Genomic DNA, 20,753 nt, shown 5'->3' with positions numbered 1-20,753 from the left:
CTCCTGCCCCTCCCCTCTTCTACAGATGGCCCTTTAACAGCACGCTGCTCTCAATGATCCAGAAACCCTTCACGATCTCCACGGAGGAGGAATGTCGGCCAGGAGAAAAGGTCGCAGGAGAGAACAATTTGAAGAGCACTGGTCTGCATCACACTTAGAAACTTCCAACTCCAAATGTTCATTTTCCTCCTGAGACAGCGTCTCTGGGTGGCTGCCTCCAGCTCCAGAGGTGCTTCTGGGGACGTCGGCTGCTCGGGAGAGAGGGCAGGGAGGTGCTCCGGCACCCCGACGGAAGGAACTCCCAGACTGCCACATTAAGTTAGAAGAGTGGAGGGGAATGACAAAGTCCTTAAGATGAATTCAGGAGAACGGAGAAGCAGAAAAGTGTGTTGGTAGGAATACTGGCCGAATCAGACAGGCCTGGGGAGGAGAGCCTGCCCTGCCACATTTTTAGCTGTGACAAGTGGCAAGTTATTTACCCAAGTTTCAGTTTCCTTGTCTGCCAAACAGGGCTGTCAAGCGTGCCCATCTCATCGGGTGTTGGTCAGGATTAAAGGATACAACATATGCAAAGTACTTAGGAGGACGGAGGTGTTCGGGAAAAGCTGGCTGTTATTACTCCTTGCGGACAAACCAGTCTGTCTCCCTTGTTATCAAGAAAACAGGTCCCATCACACCCTTACTTTCTGGCTGTCCGTATCAACTGTCCTCCTCCAGGGTGAGCGGCCAGCTGCCCTCCACCTGGGCTTCGGGTCCCTCTTGTCCTGACCCAGGTGGGGCCTGTTCCATTAACAGCCCCTCTTCCCTGCGCTGCTGGCCTTCCTCTCGTCCACCACACCAGATTTTCAGGACACATAAAGAATTGCAACAGAAGTTAACGACTGTGAAGGGTCTGAAGAGGCCAGGAACAGGGTAGATGAGGGAACAGGAGTCGGAGGGAGACCTTTCACTGTAGCTTTGTCAAAATATGTTTTTTGAAGCACTTGAACATTTTATCTCTTTCTGAAAAGCACACTTTTGGACTCCACATTTCTGAGTTACTGTCTTCTTCTGCTTCCTTTTATAACCAAGTTTCTCGATAATGTGGTAACCTTGAGGTTCTCACTTCTCCACTTCTTTTTACTCAGCCCACGACAATCTTTCTGTCACCTTACCAAAACGGTTTGCAGGAAGTGAGCTCACCAGTGACTGTCTGACTTTCCCAGGTCAGCAGACAGCCCCTCTGAGCTCAGCGCACTGTATCTGTCTGCCCCTGGTGACCCGCCTCCCTCCGTCCCCCCCGCTCTGCGGCCCTCGGCACTGAAACCATTCACCCCCAGCGACCCACCTCCCTCTGTCCCCCCACTCTGCGGCTCTCAGCACCTAAGCCAGTTCACGCTCCTGGGGACCCACCTCCCTCTGTCCCCCCACTCTGCGGCTCTCAGCACCTAAGCCAGTTCACGCTCCTGGGGACCCACCTCCCTCTGTCCCCCCACTCTGCGGCTCTCAGCACCTAAGCCAGTTCACGCTCCTGGGGACCCACCTCCCTCTGTCCCCCCACTCTGCGGCTCTCGGCACCTAAGCCAGTTCACGCTCCTGGGGACCCACCTCCCTCTGTCCCCCCACTCTGCGGCTCTCAGCACCTAAGCCAGTTCACGCTCCTGGGGACCCACCTGCCTCCATCCCCCTGCTCTGTGGCCCTCAGTGCCTAAGCCAGTTCATGCTCCTGGTTTCCTTCCTGCTGCTTCTGGCTGCCTCCTTAGTTACCTTTAAAGACTGCTCTTGAAGAAATCGGGTCATCCTAGCCCTGGCCAGTTGGTTCAGTGGTAGAGTGTCAGCTGGCCTGCAGGAGTCCAGGGTTTGATTCCCAGCCAGGGCACACAGGAGAAGCGCCCATCTCCTTCTCCACCCCTCCCCCTCTCCTTCCTCTCTGTCTCTCTCTTCCCCTCCCGCAGCCGAGGCTCCATTGGAGCAAAGTTGGCCCAGGTGCTGAGGACAGCTCTATGGCCTCTGCCTCAGGCACTAGAGTGGCTCTGGTTGCGACAGAGCGATGCCCCAGATGGGCAGAGCGTCGCCCCCTGGTGGGCGTGCCGGGTGGATCCCAGTCGGGCGCATGCGGGAGTCTGACTGCCTCCCCGTTTCCAACTTCAGAAAAATACAAAAAAAAAAAAAAAAGAAAAAGAAATTGAGCCATCCTGATTCTCCCCTCTCCTTCCACATCCAGTGTGTCACCATGTTCATCCAGTTTCTCTCTAAATATTCTCCATGACCACCCTCCGTCTCCACTGCCATTTGCCTTGATGGGCCGTTAACGTTCCTCAAGTTTCTCGAAGATTCTTCCCACCACCCCTCTTCCTTTCCTTGGCCCATCTCCTGCCCTATCACTAAAGTGATCTTTATAAAATGCAAATGTGAACACAGTATACCTTCCTGCTCAAAATCTGTCAGTGTTTCCATGGCCCCTTCTAGATAAAATTCACACCCGCGAGCAGGCCATCAGGAGCCTACGGTACCTGGCTCCTCACTGACGCCAGAGGCCTCGGCCACCCCGCACGCCCGCCTTCCCCCCAGAGCGCGTCTCTGCTCGGACCACTCCTCATCGTCTTCTTCCTTCAGCGGTTCTCGCTCAGCCTTCAGCACCTCAGCGACGCGCTCCCTCTCCGGGCGGCCTTTCTGGGTTCCTATGTCTCCCTAAACCGCTTTCCGTCAAGACCCTTGAGAAAGGCCATATACTGTGCTTGTGTGTTCGCTCACAACCAGGCTGTGAGAGCAAAGAACGCCTTAGTAACCTCCCGTCCTCGTTCAGAGCACCCGGCCCAGGGCGGAATGCCTCGGTAACCTCCCGTCCTCGTTCAGAGCACCCGGCCCAGGGCGGGCGCGCACACACGTTTGTTAAACGGATCCCTAAGGAAAGCAGGGACCTACCGGGGAGACGGCCAGCTGTAAGATTGTCCCGTTCTTAATATCGCTGCGAGTCTGGGAAGCAAAGAGAAAAAAGAGTAACTGAGATAGAATACTAAAAGTGCACATGCAAACTTTCTGTCATTTTAATAGGAGCTGACACCGAGATTTCTCAGGCAGCCCTCTTCTCCTGCTGTTTGTCTCCTGGCAAAGAACTTCTAACGTCCTCTCCAAGCGCCCGGGGCCTTCAGGAAGTAAGAGCACGGAGAACAAGGGCCGGTGCTGTCCCCCTGCCGGGGAAGCAGCTCCTCCCGCAGCGAGAAGGTCCCTGGCTGTAAGTGGGGCAGAGTGCGGGCGCCTAGGCAGTTCGCCGCAGCCAGGCCTGCACTGACCGGCCTCTCGCGGTACTGACCTGCTCGGTGATGTAGAGCTGGGGCCCGTCTGCATAACGCAGGGTGTAGTACTCCGGGTTTGGCAGCGACCACCTGCGTGAGAGACACAGTACAGCCTGTTTGGCCACTCCTCTGGGCCCATTTAGAAGCTGCAAATAAATAATTTCAATCGAGGTGCTCAAGGGGTCGGGTGGCATGTTTGGAGGGCTGGGGGACAAAGCCAAAGCTTTGGGTTAAGATATTGAAAAAATAACTTCAGATTACAAACAGCGGTGTCAGACCGGCACCATAACAGGAGACACATACAGTTCAGCGTGGACTTCAGGCACAACATTAGGGGAGAAGTAAAGACTGACAGGAGGCCTAAGGGCCATCCTCATTTGCTATACTTCCTTCGTGAGACAACGACACACACAAGCCCCACACAGGGACCGGACTAACGGGACATCCCCCAGAAGCCCTTGCAAGACCTGCAGCGCTCCTTTCTCTCTAGCGTGCCGTCATCCGAAACAAGAGCAGTTTGAGCTTACCCATCGCAAACCTCCTTGATGATGGATGCCAGGGGCCGTTTCTGAAAGAGAGGAAGAGATCCTCAACCACACCCTCCTTGTGCCAACGTGTGGACAAGGGGCTGCCAAGCAGGATCTAGTGCTCCCCGGGCGTGGACTTCTTCCCTGAGGGTGTGTGTTGAAGAGGCAGCCTCTCCCCAGCCATGGAGACGGGCCTTCTGCAGGGTGGGGCAGGCCTCGGCTTTCCTGCTGCTGGAACTGCTCCTCAGGCCGGGGGCCCCGCCCCGGAAGACATCCTCAGCGGGGCCCCGCCCCGACTACTCCCTGGCATCGCTGTTTCTCATTTCAGCGGCTTACCTGGTCGATTTCAAGGAGCTGAGCATTAGCACCTGGCCACTCAATGGCCACTTTGACGATATCTGATGGTGGTGGCATCGTTCCCAGTGGGCACGACTTCCCCAAGATGCACACGCAGACGCTGCTGCCTGGGAGAAAGAATCAGAAAGAAGGAGAAAGTCACAGGGTTTTGCCTTCACTTTTCACTCTTGTTACATGTCTTGGAGAACTGGAAAACAGACAGTGTCCAAAGGCCAAACACATGCATCTACTTAGCTTGAATTTTTCTAGATCACACCACAATCTCTCCTTGGGCTTTTTGTCTCTTTAGATTAAATCAGCAAGTAGAAATGGGACAACCTATCTATCAAACAGCAGATCAGCCAGCAGCAAGATTCAGACACTTCAGTCTAAAGGTCAGGAGGACTGTGGCAGAAGAGCATGGTTACTGCAAATTCCCGTCTTGGGACCTTGAGAGGGGGAAGCAAATGCTCCGAGATGGACTAGAATAGACACAGCTTCTCCTGGTTGAGCAGCTACTGAGGAGCCAGCCCACTCTGTTGTGCAGTCAACCCGGGAAGGTCCCGCGTCAGCAGGGCCTGGCCACATGCTCTCTTGCCTCCTCCCTTGTTACTGCTGCCACTTCTTCCCCCTCAAAGGACACAGTGTGGAGCCTCCTCTGTGTGGGATGATGCAGAGTTCAGAAAATGGGGAAGAGACGGGGACAGGAAGTGCTATTTTAGTCACTAGTGCCAAGGGCAAGAGCTGCTGAGAGCTCAAGTGTAGGGAGGTGAGGGTACCCTCACACGGGGCCTCTCTGCAGAAGGACAGGCTTTGGAAGTACCTCCAACCCCTCCCCCACTTCTCTAAAAGATAAAGGAAAATAAATCATTTTGAACAAGTCTGGAGGATGGGCCCGTGTGACTGATATCCAGGCAACTCTGCTGGCTTAGTGGTCCTCCAGGCAGTGGCTAGAGCATTCTCTCCTCAAGGTCCGCTGAAGGGAAGTCACTCGACTGACGGACCGTTAGGTGTCTATTTATGCTCCCTGCCTACAGGTTCGGGAGAGGCCTCTGTCTTCATGAAAAACACGGTTCTCCTGCCCCCTCCAGGTTCAGCCCCTCGCCTGCAGTTCCAGCATCACTGATGGAGACCACCTGCCTCCCTGGAACACGTGGCAGACTGGTGCTGAGCTGTGGATCCTACACCATCCATTTTCCAGCCAAACACCAAGTCCAGTCCTCACAGCCTTGTAAGCATGGGTGGACGGGGTAAAGTTTCTCTTGTTTCTCTGCTCTGTATACATGGAACTAAACCAGGGGTCCCCAAACTGCGGCCCCCTGAGGCCATTTATCCGGCCCCCGCCGCACTTCCGGAAGGGGCACCTCTTTCATTGGTGGTCAGTGAGAGACGCAAAGCATGGCATCGCTCACATACAGTACTACTTCCAGTGACGTGGGATGCACGCCTCACGGCTCCGGAAGCACGTCACATCACTTGTTACATCTGGCAGTGACAACTATGGAACCCGACATTGACCATCTCATTAGCCAAAAGCAGGCCCATAGTTCCCATTGAAATACTGGTCAGTTTATTGATTTAAATTTACTTGTTCTTTACTTTAAATATTGTATTTGTTCCTGTTTTGTTTTTTTACTTTAAAATAAGATATGTGCAGTGTGCATAGGGATTTGTTCATAGTTTTTTTTATAGTCTGGCCCTCCAATGGTCTGAGGGACAGTGAACTGGCCCCCTGTGTAAAAAGTTTGGGGACCCCTGAACTAAACAGTATGGCCTCTTTGACCATTTGCTATTTAATTCAACTATTGTTTTTAAAATAAGTAGACAGCATAGGTATAATAGAAAGAGCAGTGGGCTGGGATGGATTTTTCCTGCTGAAGCAGTAACTGGATTTAGAGCCAGACTACTCAGGACCTAGTCACAGTTCTATCACTAAGTGCTGGGTGACATGTACATGTCTCTTTCACCCAAGTCTCAGTGTTCTTCTGGGACATGTGTCAAACTAAAGCATGAGTAAGATGCCTTCTAAGTCTAACAGTCCATGATTCTATTTTTTTTTTTTTTTTATTCAGTGAGAGGAGAGGAGGCAGAGACAGACTCCCCGCATGCATCCCAACTGGGATCCACCTGGCAAGCCCACTATGGGGGTGATGTTCTGTCCTTCTGGGCATTGCTCTATGGCTCAGCAACCAAGCTCTTCTTAGTGCTTGAGGCAGAGGCCAACTCACCCCAATTGAGCCATGGCTGCAAGAGAGGAAGAAAGAGAGAGAGAGAGAGAGAAGCAAGAAGGGGAGGGGTGGTGAAGAAGATGGGTACTTCTCCTGTGTGCCCTGACCGGGAATTGAACCCAGGGCATTCACACACAGGGCCGATACTCTACCACTAAGCCAACCGGCCAGGGTCACAGTCCATGATTCTAAAGTGGAACTTAAAAATTCTAATGCACACTGCCCATTTCAGTCTTCACCAAAAGAAGCTACACCCTTATTCTTTTTTTTTTTTATAGAGACAGAGAGAGAGAGAGAGCCAGAGAGAGGGATAGACAAGGACAGACAGACAAGAATGGAGAGAGATGAGAAGCATCAATCATTAGTTTTTCGTTGCACATTGCAACACCTTAGTTGTTCACTGATTGCTTTCTCACATGTGCCTTGATTGCAAACCTTCAGCAGACCGAGTAACCCCTTGCTCGAGCCAGCGACCTTGGGTCCAAGCTGGTGAACTTTTGCTCAAATCAGATGAGCTCGCGCTCAAGCTGGCGACCTCGGGGTCTCGAACCTGGGTCCTCCGCATCCCAGTCCGACGCTCTATCCACTGCGCCACCGCCTGGTCAGGCAGAAGCTACACCTTTATTCTGATGGTGCTGCTAAGAAACAAATCGTATTTTTATTTTTGGAACTCCTTTCTAGATGCAGCATGGATTTCCACTGCTGACAGTTTTGTTTTCATATCTAACATTAGCATGTCTTTCACTGGAAAATCAGATTTAGTACGCCTGACGCTAGTTAAGAGAAAGGGGGAAGGTCCCTCCGCTTTTCTCCCTATAGACACATCAGGAGACAGGAGAACAGAAGTAATGATATTCTCCAGACCACGTGCCCATGATAAAGGATTTCCTTGTGGGGAACTCTTCCAGCCCTGGTTCACTTACTCTTTTCATTTTCAGTTTAGAAAGGAAGTGGAAATTAGGTCGAAGCAATTCGATAGCATTGCAAAATTCTCGGGGTTATAAATAGCCCCTGCTCTACCCCTTACAATACTATAGAGTCCACTAGCAAACAGGACAAGGGAGCTGGGGCCCAGGTGGCAAAGAGGCCCAGCGCCCCTCCGCATCACGCAATCTCCGTCCCCGTCCTCTTACCCCGGTGGAATGACTATGGATATAAAGATGACTTAGAAAACTCAAAATGCCACAGAACAGGAGCTCGGTGCACATGGAGCTGAAGAAGATAATTCTCTAAGACAGGAGAACTGAAAGCCCAGGTTTTCAAAGGAAAAGCTGGGGCAACACGAGAGAAACAGCAACATCGGTGTCTCCAGTGAAGCATTCTCTAAGTGGCTTCCGGAAGGTGTGCTCATCAAATCAGCACCACGGCGCTTTCTCAATCACCCGTGCAGTGAATCCTCCATGGAGCTGGATTTTGACAGCGGGTTGGACAGCCAGTCTTCAGAAAGGAAGTGAAAGATGATCCCTCCCCATTAGTAAGGAATTCAGAATAACGAAAGCCAGAGGTCTCCAGCTCCCCTCTGCCCCCTTTCAGTTTCGGACAGGACTGGCCAGTGCTTTCTGTTCTGTTCTTTTGTTTTTGATTCAGTGGGGGAGGCATGGTGGGTAGGTTATGTTTCCTGCAGCAGACAGGCCACACCAGGAAGACAACTACAGGTCACAGCGTCATTCTAATCAAGAACACAATTCTCACTAGAGGCTTCTCCCTGAAATCTTCTCATCTGAAAAGTGACTCAACTTCCCTTAGTTCTGAGCACTAAACATCAGTGCGGTAGAGAAGTGGGAATTCAGCTGGCAGACTCGCATTCTGACAGTCACTGCTAGAAACGCCAAGAAGGTCCATCATACACCAAAAGCAGCTCAGGTCTCTCCTCTCTGTTGAAACCTGTTGGACACAGGACTCACTCAGATGTGGTTAAAAGCCACAAGTCAGATAGAGCCCAAGAACGGTAGGAAGGGTGTGGGACCAGGATAACTGGGCTTCTTCCGCTTAACACCCACCCCGAGAGTCACCTACTCCCCTCAGCGCTCAGAAACCTGCCACAGCGCCCTCTACTTAGAATACAGCTCCCACTCCTCAGCAGGCAGCTGGCTGGCTCCCGTTCCGTGTGGCTTTCAGAATCTCCCTTGTAGTTGCTAACCCGTCACACCAGGCCACCTTGTTCCCTCAAACATCATGCTCCTCTAAATCTGGACTTTTGCTTGTGCCGGTATTTCCTTCGCCAAGTTCAGCTGATAAACTCCTACTTATCCTCCAAGGCTCAGCTCAGACACTCACTCTTCTGCGTGGACTTCCTAGTCCTGTCACCCGTGCCCTCATCTGCATTCCCAGTCTTCTAGACACACCTTCAGTCCCGCTGATTGAGAATTCTCCGTGGGCAGTGCCTTCTCTCGCTCCTGAAAGTGTGATTTGTGCGCCGCTGGCATCGCACTGCCAGGGAGCCTGCAGGGATGCAGTCACCCTGAGTCAGAATCTGCCATCAAACCAGGGCCCCAGGGTGGTCCCCGTGCACCTCCGTCTGAGAAGCAGCTCTGGACCAGCGGTTCCCCCTGTGGTTGTGCATCACCCATGCCCACCCCAGTCATTGAGAAACTCTCCCAGATGATTCCAATGGGGGGCCAAGGCGGAGAGCCACAGCTCCAGGGCGGTCAGCAGTCTGAGGACAGGGGCTCATCAAGGCTGTGTCCACATAATTCCACGCCAAAAATATGCACCAGGATGCCCCTACATGTGTCTTTAAAGTGGAATAAAAACACTAATGACAGTGGATTATCCATTGCCCAGAACTTCGCAAATCCCTAACTATAATAATAGAGGAAATGGATTTAGGAGTCCATGTTTACAGACCACTTGCTTCAGTTTTGGGAAATCAAAGGAAACAGAAACCTAGATGGGAAACACAGATGAACTTTACGAGACTGTTTCTCTTCAACAGACTACCAGTGCGGCAACGGGGAGGCAGGGCTTGTGCCGGGAGGGGTGTGGTGAACCAGGAGTCCTGGGTCTTGGCTGAAGCCCTGGGCTGTGGGCCTGACTCCCTCAATACCAACCATAACAACACAGCCCTATTTCTATAAAATCAGGCCAACCCCTCTCATCTTATAAGGGAACCGAGGTCCACAGAAGTTGGCAGGGCCACACCACTGGTTAGGGACAAAAGAGGGAGTAGGTCCCCACTTCTGGGCTGGCCCTCCCCTTGGAGCATAGGAGACCTGACAAGTTCAAGTCTCTGGACCTCAGGTCCTGATCTACACGAGGGGGCTGGACTAAGTGTTTTGGAGGTCTCTGCCAACCATGACCTTTCAGGCAGACAGTGTAGCTTAACAGTTAAGAGCACGGGTTCTGGAGTGGGACAAACCTGGACTTGGGTGCCAGCACTAACAGTTTCCTTATCTATGAAGCAGGGGTTAGAATCAATCCTAGTCTATAAAGCTGTTGCAAACATTAAGTGAGATAATATATGAACTGTTGTGCAAACAAGTGTTAGGCTTGCTCGCCTTGTACTTTGCCTGATTAGTGCTTGCCCTTAAGGCAGCAGGATGTAGACTGCAGATTGCCTGCCATTATTGGGAGGGGGGATTTGTTGCTATTTTTTTGCTGGGGAAGAGGTCTCCTCCCCTGTTTTTCTTGTGAGTCCTGGGAGAGAGAAAGAAACAGTTTTCCTTGCTTGCTTGCTCGTCCAGCCATGGCAAGACTCCAATATAAACGAAATGGCCCACCATCCACTGGCTCCACAATTCCTTTACCGTCTGCTAGAATCCAATGGGAACCTGCATGGCCACAGCACTGGCCCTACATGAACCGTTTAAGCATAATACCTGACACAGCTTAAGCAGAATTCCAACTGTGGGAACCTGAAGAAGCGGGGAAACACTGTAACCATGTTTCCGCTGCATAAAAAAGCCCTGCTTGCCAGGTTGAAGCACAATGATGACTATGAGGGAACATATGTGAAGGGGAGGAAAATCAATATAAAAGGCAGAGCACTGCTGGTGGTATTGTTCTACCACGATCATCATCACTATTATTTTCTTCTGGCAGAATAATCTTGGAGAGCTTTATAGTCAGTTCCAGAGCTGTGGCCAAGACGACGGCACATAATAGGTGCTCAATGAATCTCTTCTAGTAACTCAAATAAAACCAGCATGTTTAATGCATGGTTGCAAATTCAAATGCCTTAAGCAGCCAGGCAGGTAAAGAAGTCAAGCAGCATCTACGTAGGGACTGTGACAAACTGCAGAGTACCTTCTCTGCCTAAAGGAACTCAAGCTAAACGCTTCCACGCACATTACACAGCTTAGACAAGACACTCTGCAGTCTCTGCACACCGCTGGTTCTGGGTCTTCAATCACGCCACACGGTGTCCTGCACATCCTCTAATCATTCTGAGATCTGGTCTTGTCTTTCCGAGTACACTCTAAGCATCGTAAACATGAAGGCTGTGAGTTATACTTCCCAGTCACCCTAAATGGCCTAGAACAGTGCTGGGCTCACAGCAGTGAGGGACTCATTCAGGGAGCAATGAACCAAACAGCCAGACAGTTAACTCCAGCCTAGTACTCCCCACACCTGTGAGGTGCTGCAGGGCATACACATTTCTCTGCCCAGATCCTGGGACCAGGCTGAGTTGGTGCAGGCTGTGCTGACGACTATGGTGATTGACTCCAAGAAGGACTTGCCAGGTTTTTCCTTCAACTGCATCAAACATGCTTGTTCCTGAGCCACCTAGGCAAGTAGTACTGAGGTATCCAGACACGTTATATCTGCGTGGAACAAGACAAAATATGGAACACACCCACAGGTACCACTGTCTTCAATAAGTTTAGTCCCGGCCCTGGCTGGTTGGCTCAGCGGTAGAGCATCGGCCTGGCGTGCGGGGGACCCGGGTTCGATTCCCGGCCAGGGCACATAGGAGAAGCGCCCATTTGCTTCTCCACCCCCCCCCCTTCCTCTCTGTCTCTCTCTTCCCCTCCCGCAGCCAAGGCTCCATTGGAGCAAAGATGGCCCAGGCGCTGGGGATGGCTCCTTGGCCTCTGCCCCAGGCGCTAGAGTGGCTCTGGTCGCGGCAGAGCGACACCCGGGGGGGCAGAGCATCGCCCCCTGGTGGGCAGAGCGTTGCCCCTGGTGGGCGTGCCGGGTGGATCCCGGTCGGGCGCATGCGGGAGTCTGTCTGACTATCTCTCCCCGTTTCCAACTTTAGAAAAAATAAAAAAAAAAAAATAATAAGTTTAGTCCCCACTTCCTGCATCCCCAAACTTCCTGGGCACCTCTTAGAGGCAGCATAGGGTGTAGAAAGACTCCACACTGACAGATGGGGATCATGGTCCTAACTTGCCTCCTCCACCCACAAACTCTAGGATGACTGCTGGCAGGCAACGTAACTCTTGGGAGCTCCCTTATTTTTATTAGTAAAGTGCAGGTAACAATAATTACCTCAAAAGACTCTAAGGGGAACTGAACGCCACAGGTCTGTAAAAGCTCCTAGCACTGTCCAATCCAGGAGTTCCTACCCCATGCAGCTACTGAACACTTGAAATACGGTCACCATGAGTTGAGACAGGCTGTGAGTGTAAAACACACACCAGATTTCAAAGACTTAGTACACACACAAAAATAGGAATTATCTCATTAATAACCTTTTTTATATTGATTACATGTCAAAATCATATTTTGGAATATACAATTGGTTAAGTAAATATATATTGCAAAAATTAATTTCACCTGTTTCTTTTTAACGTAGCTACCAAAAAAAATTTTTTGTTACAAATATCGCATTATATTTCCATCGGACAGCACCGCGCTAGCACCTAGCACCGAGCCTGGCACACAAAACATATTCTAGTGTTGGCTTCCTTCCCCAACTGGTAGGACATTAGGGACCACAACTCATACCTTCTTCCTCCTGCCCAAACCGAGTAACCCATTCATTTTTTAAATCATTGTTTACAGTGCCTGGCGCTGTGCAAGATGCTGGACATACAAACTTGCTTCTTCTTTGTGGACCCTGTTGTCTGGTGGGATAGACAGACATGAATACTTTCCTAAATTAATGTAAAACTGCAGCTGTTCAAGTGTCATGAAGGAGAAGTATATAGGGTGATGAAGGTGAGGAATTCACTTGGTAGGGGAGTCCGGGACTACGGATGCCTCTGGAGGAAGTGATAACTTGAACGGAGACTTGAAGGATGAAGAGTTTACTGGACTAAGTAAGTCAGGAGGGAAGAGAAGTCCAGAGAGAAGGGACTCGAAATGTAAACTGAGTCCCCGAGGACGGCCAAAGCTTGGTTTGGAGTGTGAAGAGAGTACTGAACGAAAGGGATTCACAGACTCAGGGGAGGGGCAGGTTAGAGGAGCCAGATCTCCGGGGGCCTGGGTGAGGCTCGGGGGCTGACCCGACAAGAGGTGGGACCCCGCCAGTTTTCCGTAGCGAAGTGTCCGGATTGGATCGGCATTTTGTAAAGATCCCTCTGGCCACGGTTAAGTGGCCCACTGGAGAGCGGCCCCTGTGCATGTGGGCGGATCAGTTAGGACACTGGGGCAGTCCGGATAGGAGGCGAGAGAGGCCTGAACTGGTGGGGAAGCGGCAGGGAGAAAGTGGATGGACTGCGAGGTACTGAGCCGACCGGATCGACGGGGCGGGGTGATGAGCAGTGTCTGTGTGTGTGTGTGTGGGGGGGGGGGGGGGCGGTGGCAAGAAAGACTGCTGGGCTTCGAACATGTGCTGCCCAGATCCAAACACTCTCTAGGCTCCGACCGAGCCCTCTCCCATCCTGTCCCTCTCCCGTATCCTCGCTCCCGCATCCTCGCGTCGTGCCCCCGGGGTCCATCCTCCAACACTCCTCCTCCCTCCGACCCAGCCCCTGCTCCTCCAGGCCTGGCCCGCCCTCTTTCTCACCCGACACCGCTTCCTGGTCAGGTCCTCGGTGCCCATCGGCCGGGCAAGCCCAGCTGGGCCGCGACCCCTCCGCGGCCTGCCGAACCCGCGCGGTGCAGCCCAGGCCCGCCCTCTCCAGCCCCTCTGCCCCCAGGGAAGAAGCACGCAGCAGCCCCCGGCCGCCTACCCAGACCGGCCTCGCCTTTCCCCGTTCCGTCCTTCGAATCAGACCCTTCTCCGCGGCCCGCTACGCCCCGGCCCCCGGCCCCCACGGTACTCACCAGAGCGCAGACCTAGGCCCAGCTCCCGCAACGGGGTCTCGCAGCCGCGGGTCCTCCAGCCTCCGCCCACCCCGCCTTCCCGGGACCCCGCCCCGCGCAGACCAACCCGGACTTGCATTGCTCCGTTTCGCCGTCACGCTGAAATCCCTTTCTTCAATTAGGTTGCTTGACTGTCATTCAAAAGAGGGCGGGCCCAACTATCGCGGGAAACGCCGGTGATCCCCGCCCCGCTAGCGGAGGCCTCTTAAAGGAACACGCTGCCTTTCTCCCCCGCGGGTTATGGGATCGGGAGGAACGGATTTCTCAGCAAATGCAAGAGGCAGCATTTTTTTTTTCTTCAAACTTTTCTATTGGCACAGCCCGGGAGTGAAGAATAAGGCTTTGATTCCCAGTGACAAATCAGAGGTTTTTGAGGGCTAAGCTTGTCCTCTGGTGGCACTCAGACCCGTGCCCAGCAGTGGGGATAACTGAGTGGGAGGTGACAGTCGAGTCAGAGGCTGTGAGCATGCTCACCACCGAGATAGAGCTAATTATACCAGCACCCAGGGCTGACCGTGGGCGCTGAGCAGAGGCAGAGGGGTACAGCTCAGCTGCACTGTTGATAGAGACCCGTGGGCGGTGGCATTCGTCACTGAGACTGCGATGGGAACAAGGCCGGCAGGGCGACAAGGCCTCACTCCTGCTATCTCCCTTTATACTCACAGCAACTCCGAGGTAGGTATAATGCCGATCCCTGTTACAGGTGAAGAAACTGGCGACCCGAGTGGGCCACAGATCATACAGCTGGTAACGGGCAGAGCAAGACACCAACTTGTGCCCATTTGATTCCAAAGTTTATGCTTTAACCATTTTGTCTCTCAGATCCTTACAACAGCTCCCGGAGGCAGGTATTTTGTTGTGCGTTTTACAGATGCTCAGCGGAGACTACCTAATGAAACTGATACTCAGGAAAGAGACTAAATAATGACTGCCACTTATAGGGCACGTAACAGGCCGCCAAACAGTTTTACATATGTTGTTTCATTTGATCCTCAAAGCATCACACAATTGAAGATGATTTTTACTTATTTTCTTTTTATTTTTTACAGAGACAGAGAGTGAGTCAGAGAGAGGGACAGACAGGGACAGACAGACAGGAACAGAGAGAGATGAGAAGCATCAATCATTAGTTTTTCATTGCGCGTTGCAACACCTTAGTTGTTCATTGATTGCTTTCTCATATGTGCCTTGACCACGGGCCTTCAGCAGCCGCGCTCAAGCTGGTGAGCTCAGGGTCTCGAACCTGGGTCTTCCGCATCCCAGTCCGATGCTCTATCCACTGCGCCACCGCCTGGTCAGGCGAAGATGATTTTTATGAGTTCTGTTTTTCTGGTGAGGAAAATGATGCTCAGGGAAGTTGAGGCTTAGGAATAGCTGACCTCGCTGTCGTCCTTACAGAAATCATCAGCCAACTTTCCAGAAAGGCCCAGAGAGGTAATACTTCTGGCCATATGGTCTCTTTCACAACCACTCAACTTTGCTGCTCTAGGGTGAAAGCAACCGCAAACAATACATGAACAAATGGTTGTGTCCCTGCTCTATTGTAACTTTATTTACAAAACAGGTGGCAGCCAGTGGCAGTAGTTTGCCTGCCCCTGGTCTTCCCTTTGCTGGATACCACAGCCTTTTACAGACCATTGCTTTGTAGGATCCTCACAACCACATTGTTGTTACTCATACTACCATTGTTTATTATTAATGTATTGTTGTTGATGATGCTGTTATAACTCTTATCGTTTTACAAAGGAGCAACCTAACACATGTCCAGGTTAAGGATCGGCCTGAGGTTAACGCAGGAGCCAGAAGTCAGATCCAGCTCCCCCCTCCCCGACTCCATCCTCTGGCTCCCACATGGTGTTGTGAGATTACAGGCGAGCTCCGGCTAGGTCCAGCGGATCCCCTCCCTGTCCCATGGCAGGCTGACAGGATGTGTTCATTTGACCTTTCCCTCCTCAGACACATTCTCACTAGTCCATGAACCCCTCTCCCTCCCTGAGCCGCCATGGTGCTTATACCCCGCAACCTTTAATATTACTGAGAATAGAATCTGCTGGAAAATAGATTCCCTGTGGGCAATGACTGCAATGGAACCTGCTAGCTGTCCACCAAAACCCCTCTCTCTGCCTTCCATAGTCACACGGCTGCCCAGCTAATCGTCACTTCCCAGCCTCCCTGGCGGTTAGTAACTAAGTCCTTGCCAGTGGACAGGATGTGTGAAACATCAGGCAAGGCCTTTAGTCAGCGCGCCAGCCTCCTCCCTGCTCTTCCACCTTCCACTGGCTGGGCCCAGCCTTGACCTTCTGATGGTGAGGATGAGCTGGAGGATGACCTTATCATGGGTGAACAGTAATCTTTGTTCTTTAAGCCACAAGTCTTTTTTTTTTTTGGGGGGGGGGTACCTGCTTGTTAGAGCCAGCCCTGAACTTACACAACCCTCCCTAAATTTGTGCCCCTGGAACCTCACCTGCCTCCCCCTAGTCCCGGCCCTGCTTAGTGCATATTTATCCAAGGAATAAATCACTCACTTTAGCTTTATAATACTTCGTCCTGTTTTTTCTGATATGCCAGTGCCGATTCTTTCATTGCAAGTCAGGAACCAATTCTGGCTAACTTTAGCAAGATCGGAGTTTATTGGCAGGCTAATGGCAACTTCCCAGAGGTGGCAGGAAGCTGGAGAACTAGGCTTAGAAAAGGACAGAGACTGGAGACACTTCGGGTGTTTAGATGGCCAAAATGGAGTGGTTCCATATTTTCCTCCCTTTTATTGATCTTTCTTTGATCAGTGTTGAAGTCCCTGGACCAAGAGTCCAATTGGCTGAACTCAGTTGACATGTCCTCCCGTTAGCTAAGGAGAGTGGGCATCTTGATTGACAGTTCCATCGGGACTGCACACAAGGGAAGAATTCCAGGTCCTATCACCTCCACTCCACCTGAATGTCATGATTACACAAACCCAGAGTAGTGTCTGGCACATAACAGAGCATAATAAGTTAAGATCCCTGGGCCTTGTAATCATACAGAGCTCACTGCTACTTACCAGCTGTGCATTCTGGTAGAAATTATTAGACCTCTTTGAACCTCAGTCTCTTCATCTGTACAATGGGGATAAGAATAGATCTTAATGCATTGTTGAGAGAATTAAATGAGATACAGTAAATGTACACTTAGCATGTTTCCTAGTAGGTAGTTTAAAAAATTGTAGTAGGCTTTCAATAAGTACTTACTGTATGAGTGAACTATCTGTAATATTTTGAGTTCCTCTAAAATCACATCTGAAACTGAGGAATACAGAAATACCCCTTCCCAGTTCTCTAACCCACTGACCTTCCACATCTGAATAGTGTGTAATCCCCTTTGTGGCCTCACTTCCCTCCTTCCGTGGCTTAGAACCCTGGTCTTCACTATAATTACTTCCTGGTTTTACCCGGAACCCTATGCCCCCTTCTCTCCCCATCTACTCACCTGGAAAATATTGGCTGTGCTCAACCCCAACTCACTGCCTCTTCCACACATGTGCACAGCAATGGACTGGGGCCAGAGAAAAACACAGAACTTTTCTGGCTCAAGTGGGTCCTTCCACTCCGAGACAATCCCACAGTACCTATTTCCTTGGCCGATGAACTCTCACTGACCCAGGGGCTACCTCGTGTCTTCCCCTCTCTTCCACCTTCAACTCCTCACTCTTAGTGGATGGCCTTCTTATCTCTCTGACAAAAACAAAACAAAACAATACAACAGTAAGGAGAAAACCACCTCCTCTTCTCATTGCCAAATCCACCGATCTACCTGCATCAGTATCTGAGCGCCCTGCCTTCTCTGCTGTTAGCATAAATGCACCTGCTCCGATCTTCTGTGAGGGCAGCCTGCAGGTGTGCCCTGGGTTCCATCTCCTCTCACCTCCTCAGAAATTTTGCTTCTGCAGTTATCCCCTTACCCCCGGAACCTCTGTGCTCTGTCATTCCCATCAGCACCCACCCCTGCGGTGATACGGCCCGTCAGTGGAATGCTGGGGGCTGAGAAGGGTGAATCCTCACCATGGTCTGCAACAGTGGTCCCCAACCTTTTTTGGGCCACGGACAGGTTTAATGTCAGAAAATATTTTCATGGACCGGCCTTTAGGGTGGGACGGATAAATGTATCACGTGACCAAGACAAGCGTCAAGAGTGAGTCTTCGACGGATATAACAGAGGGAATCTGATCATTTTTAAAAAATAAAACATCGTTCAGACTTAAATATAAATAAAACGGAAATAATGTAAGTTATTTATTCTTTCTCTGTGGACCCGTACCAATCCGCAGCCCGGGGGTTGGGGACCACTGGTCTACAAGACCGAGGGGCTGGCCCTTCACTACTGTGACATAATCTAGTTCTATTTCTATTCTCCCCCTAGCTCACTTTGATTGAGTCTTACAGGTCTAATACCTAATTGCTCCAACACAGCTTTCTTCCTACCTCTGTGCCTTTGCACTTGCTGTTCCCTTTCCTGGGCTGCTCTTCCCCCTGACCATCACATGGCTTACTTCTTCACTTCATTCAGATCATGCTCTAACACCTCCTCAGAGATGTCTTCCCTGACTACGCTATTTTCTCTAATCCAGCCCCTCCAATCCCCCTCTGTTCCCTTAACCAGCTCTAGTCTTCTTCATAGCACTCGATGTCACATTAGTGTTCTCTGTATTCTGACTTCCGCATTTGTTGTAAGCTCCCCGGCAGCAGGGACGTTGACTGCCTGGTTCCTGGCTGTACCCCAGCAATGAGAGCATATGTAGTACATAATATGTGATCAGTATCTTATTTATGGCATCATTGAATAAACATCTAAAAAGAACGTGGGTCAATGGAGTGTCTCTATGAGCTTGACTCGTGTTATGTTTGAATCTTCCTAAACATTCGTAAGTTACACATGGACCTTGTCACATACAATCACAGTTGAAGTACAATCCCTGTCTCCATACCAGAAGGATTTTTGATACAAGTGGCTCATAAATGTCAAAACCTATGTTTATATACTAAAAGAAAAAGAACCAGTATTTATTGAGTTGTGTTGGGGACTGTTATACTCATTATCTCATACAAAACTGTCAACTCCCGGCCTGACCTGTGGTGGCGCAGTGGGATAAAGCATCGACCTGGAACATTGAGGTCGCCGGTTCGAAACCTTGGGCTTGCCCGGTCAAGGCACATATGGGAGTTGAAGCTTCCTGCTCCTCCCCCTTCTCTCTCTCTCTCTCACTCCTCTCTCTCTAAAAAATCAATAAATAAAATATTAAAAAAAAAACCCTGTCAACTCCCTAGAGAGCATTAGAGTGCCCATCTTACAGATGGGGAAGGCTGAGGTTTAGAGATGCAAAGAAACTTGCTAAGGCCACACACAGCCTGGCTGGCAGCTGTTAGTCTGACTTCAAAGTATGCGTCCTTCTACTCACTGAGAACCATAGACCTTGGCATGTAATTCTTCGACTTGTTCTTATTTTATCTTATTTTTAGATTTTACTTATTTATTTTTGTGTGTGTGAGAGAGAGAGAGAGAAAGAGAGAGTGGGGGGGGGGGTAGAAGCAGGAAGCATCAACTTCCATATGTGCCTTGACCAGGCAAGCCCAGGGTTTCGAACTGGCAACCTCAGCATTCCAGGTCGACACTTTATCCACTGCGCCACCACAGGTCAGGTCAAAGTTGTTCTTATTTTAAAATACTTGTTAAGGCTGGATAGATATGAGACTTCCTGCTAAGGTCTTTACATGATTTATCTCATTTGATCCTCACATTCCTATATGGTACATACTATTATTACCTTTATTATACAAATGAGGAAACAGCCACAGAAAGGTCGAGATGTTTTCCCAGGTCTATTTGGTGCAGTGGCAAAGCCACTATTCAAATCCAGTTCTGTCTAATTTCAAAGCCTGAGTCTTTTCTGCAACATCGTGCTGTCTCCGTTAAGACAACTCTCTGCCTACAACAGGATAAGAGAAGAAAAATGACTAACACAGGCGCATAAAGTATCATTAAGAAAATTCACGGTGACTTGGTTCTTTAAGTGGGAAGCAAAGGGCAGGAGGCAGACAGCCAGTCTAGCATGGGCGTTTGCAGGTTGGGGGTTCGCATAACTCACCATAACTTAATTTGCGAAGATCGTTCTTCCAGGAACTGGAGCTTATTGTGTATTTGTGTGAGTGGGGGGGGGGGATAGATGGAGGGGGACTGGGAGACCCTGGGGAGCAGTCAGCTGTCAACCCCAGCAGAGGGTTGCTCAAGCCTCCTATGTGAGACTAGCGCCTTCTGCTGGCCTAGGAGGTCATCTTCCAACACGTAAAGCTCCGTGTGTGCACGTACCTGTGCGTGCATGTGTGTGTGTGTGTGTGTTGGGGAAGTGTGATAGGGAAAAGAGAGGTGGCCTTGCTGACTCAGGGCGCCTCTGTCTCACCGTCCCTTGCCTTCATCCCTCTAATTGTAAGCCCAGCCCGAGAGATCAGAGCCTGAGTGGGGACTGGGGGGCTCCCACGCTCCTACAGACACCTCCCTGAGTTTTATGTAACTGGCCTGGTTTGTCCGGAGCACCTGCCCATTTGTTGAGAAGCTGAGGCAGCCATCCTAGAGAAATGAAGGCCCACTCTTGCCAGAAGGCCTGGCCTTGGAGGTCCGGCTGGGAGAGAACACCATCTGGAGGAGATGCTTATGTTGAACAGGAATTTTCCAGGTGAAGGGTGAAGGGTAGGGTGTTCCAGGCAGATGGTTAGAGAGCTGTAAGCAGGGCAATGACACGATTTGATTTGCATTTTGCAAAAAGATCTCTTAGTTGCTGTGATCAGAAGCTAGAGATGATGATGGTTTGTCCTCTTGTCACTGAGGATGTCCTGCTGGGGTTTGTGCTGCTGACTCTGGCTGGTCCAGACTTCCATGGCTGACCAACCCCTTTTGAAGGACACCGTCTTCCTCTGGAGATTTCATGCCTTCATTGAGGTGTACAGTATCATCTCGTCCAAAGGAATGGACTATCTGGGACCGGTCTGGAGAGAAACCACATCAGGTATTTGAAAGAAATATCAATATCAAGAATTGTCCACTAGAGATCAAGTTGTTAAGCAGGTATCTAAAAGAGGACCAAAGGACTCTCAGGTCCGAGTTATGACTTCCGGAAACATCTACCCACCGTTTCTAAGGCTGAAGAAGCAGAGGATAGGCATTGGAAT

General features: G+C 50.7%; 1 protein-coding gene across 3 annotated transcripts in view; it reads right to left on the bottom strand.

Annotated features, from left to right (window-relative positions):
* The window catches only part of ELMO2 (engulfment and cell motility 2), a 36,136-nt gene extending 22,507 nt beyond the window's left edge, over window positions 1–13,629 (bottom strand). For 2 of the 3 annotated variants that reach the window (XM_066387615.1, XM_066387617.1), the window contains exons 1-6: window positions 13,522–13,619; window positions 7,500–7,803; window positions 4,139–4,266; window positions 3,803–3,843; window positions 3,293–3,365; window positions 2,905–2,955 (exon numbers count right to left, since the gene is read on the bottom strand). In XM_066387615.1, the coding sequence (XP_066243712.1) occupies window positions 2,905–2,955; window positions 3,293–3,365; window positions 3,803–3,843; window positions 4,139–4,216 (243 nt within the window). In that variant the 5' untranslated portion in view covers window positions 4,217–4,266; window positions 7,500–7,803; window positions 13,522–13,619. Of the gene's footprint in view, window positions 1–2,904; window positions 2,956–3,292; window positions 3,366–3,802; window positions 3,844–4,138; window positions 4,267–7,499; window positions 7,804–13,521 lie in introns of all 3 variants that reach the window. The other variant, XM_066387616.1, reaches the window with a different exon arrangement.
* Window positions 13,630–20,753: the final 7,124 nt, after the last annotated feature.

Source organism: Saccopteryx leptura, chromosome 5 (genome assembly GCF_036850995.1).
Source record: "Saccopteryx leptura isolate mSacLep1 chromosome 5, mSacLep1_pri_phased_curated, whole genome shotgun sequence".
NCBI lineage: Eukaryota > Metazoa > Chordata > Mammalia > Chiroptera > Emballonuridae > Saccopteryx > Saccopteryx leptura.
The sequence above is the reverse complement of the archived record's forward strand: the minus strand, read 5'-3'. Positions and strand labels throughout refer to the sequence as shown.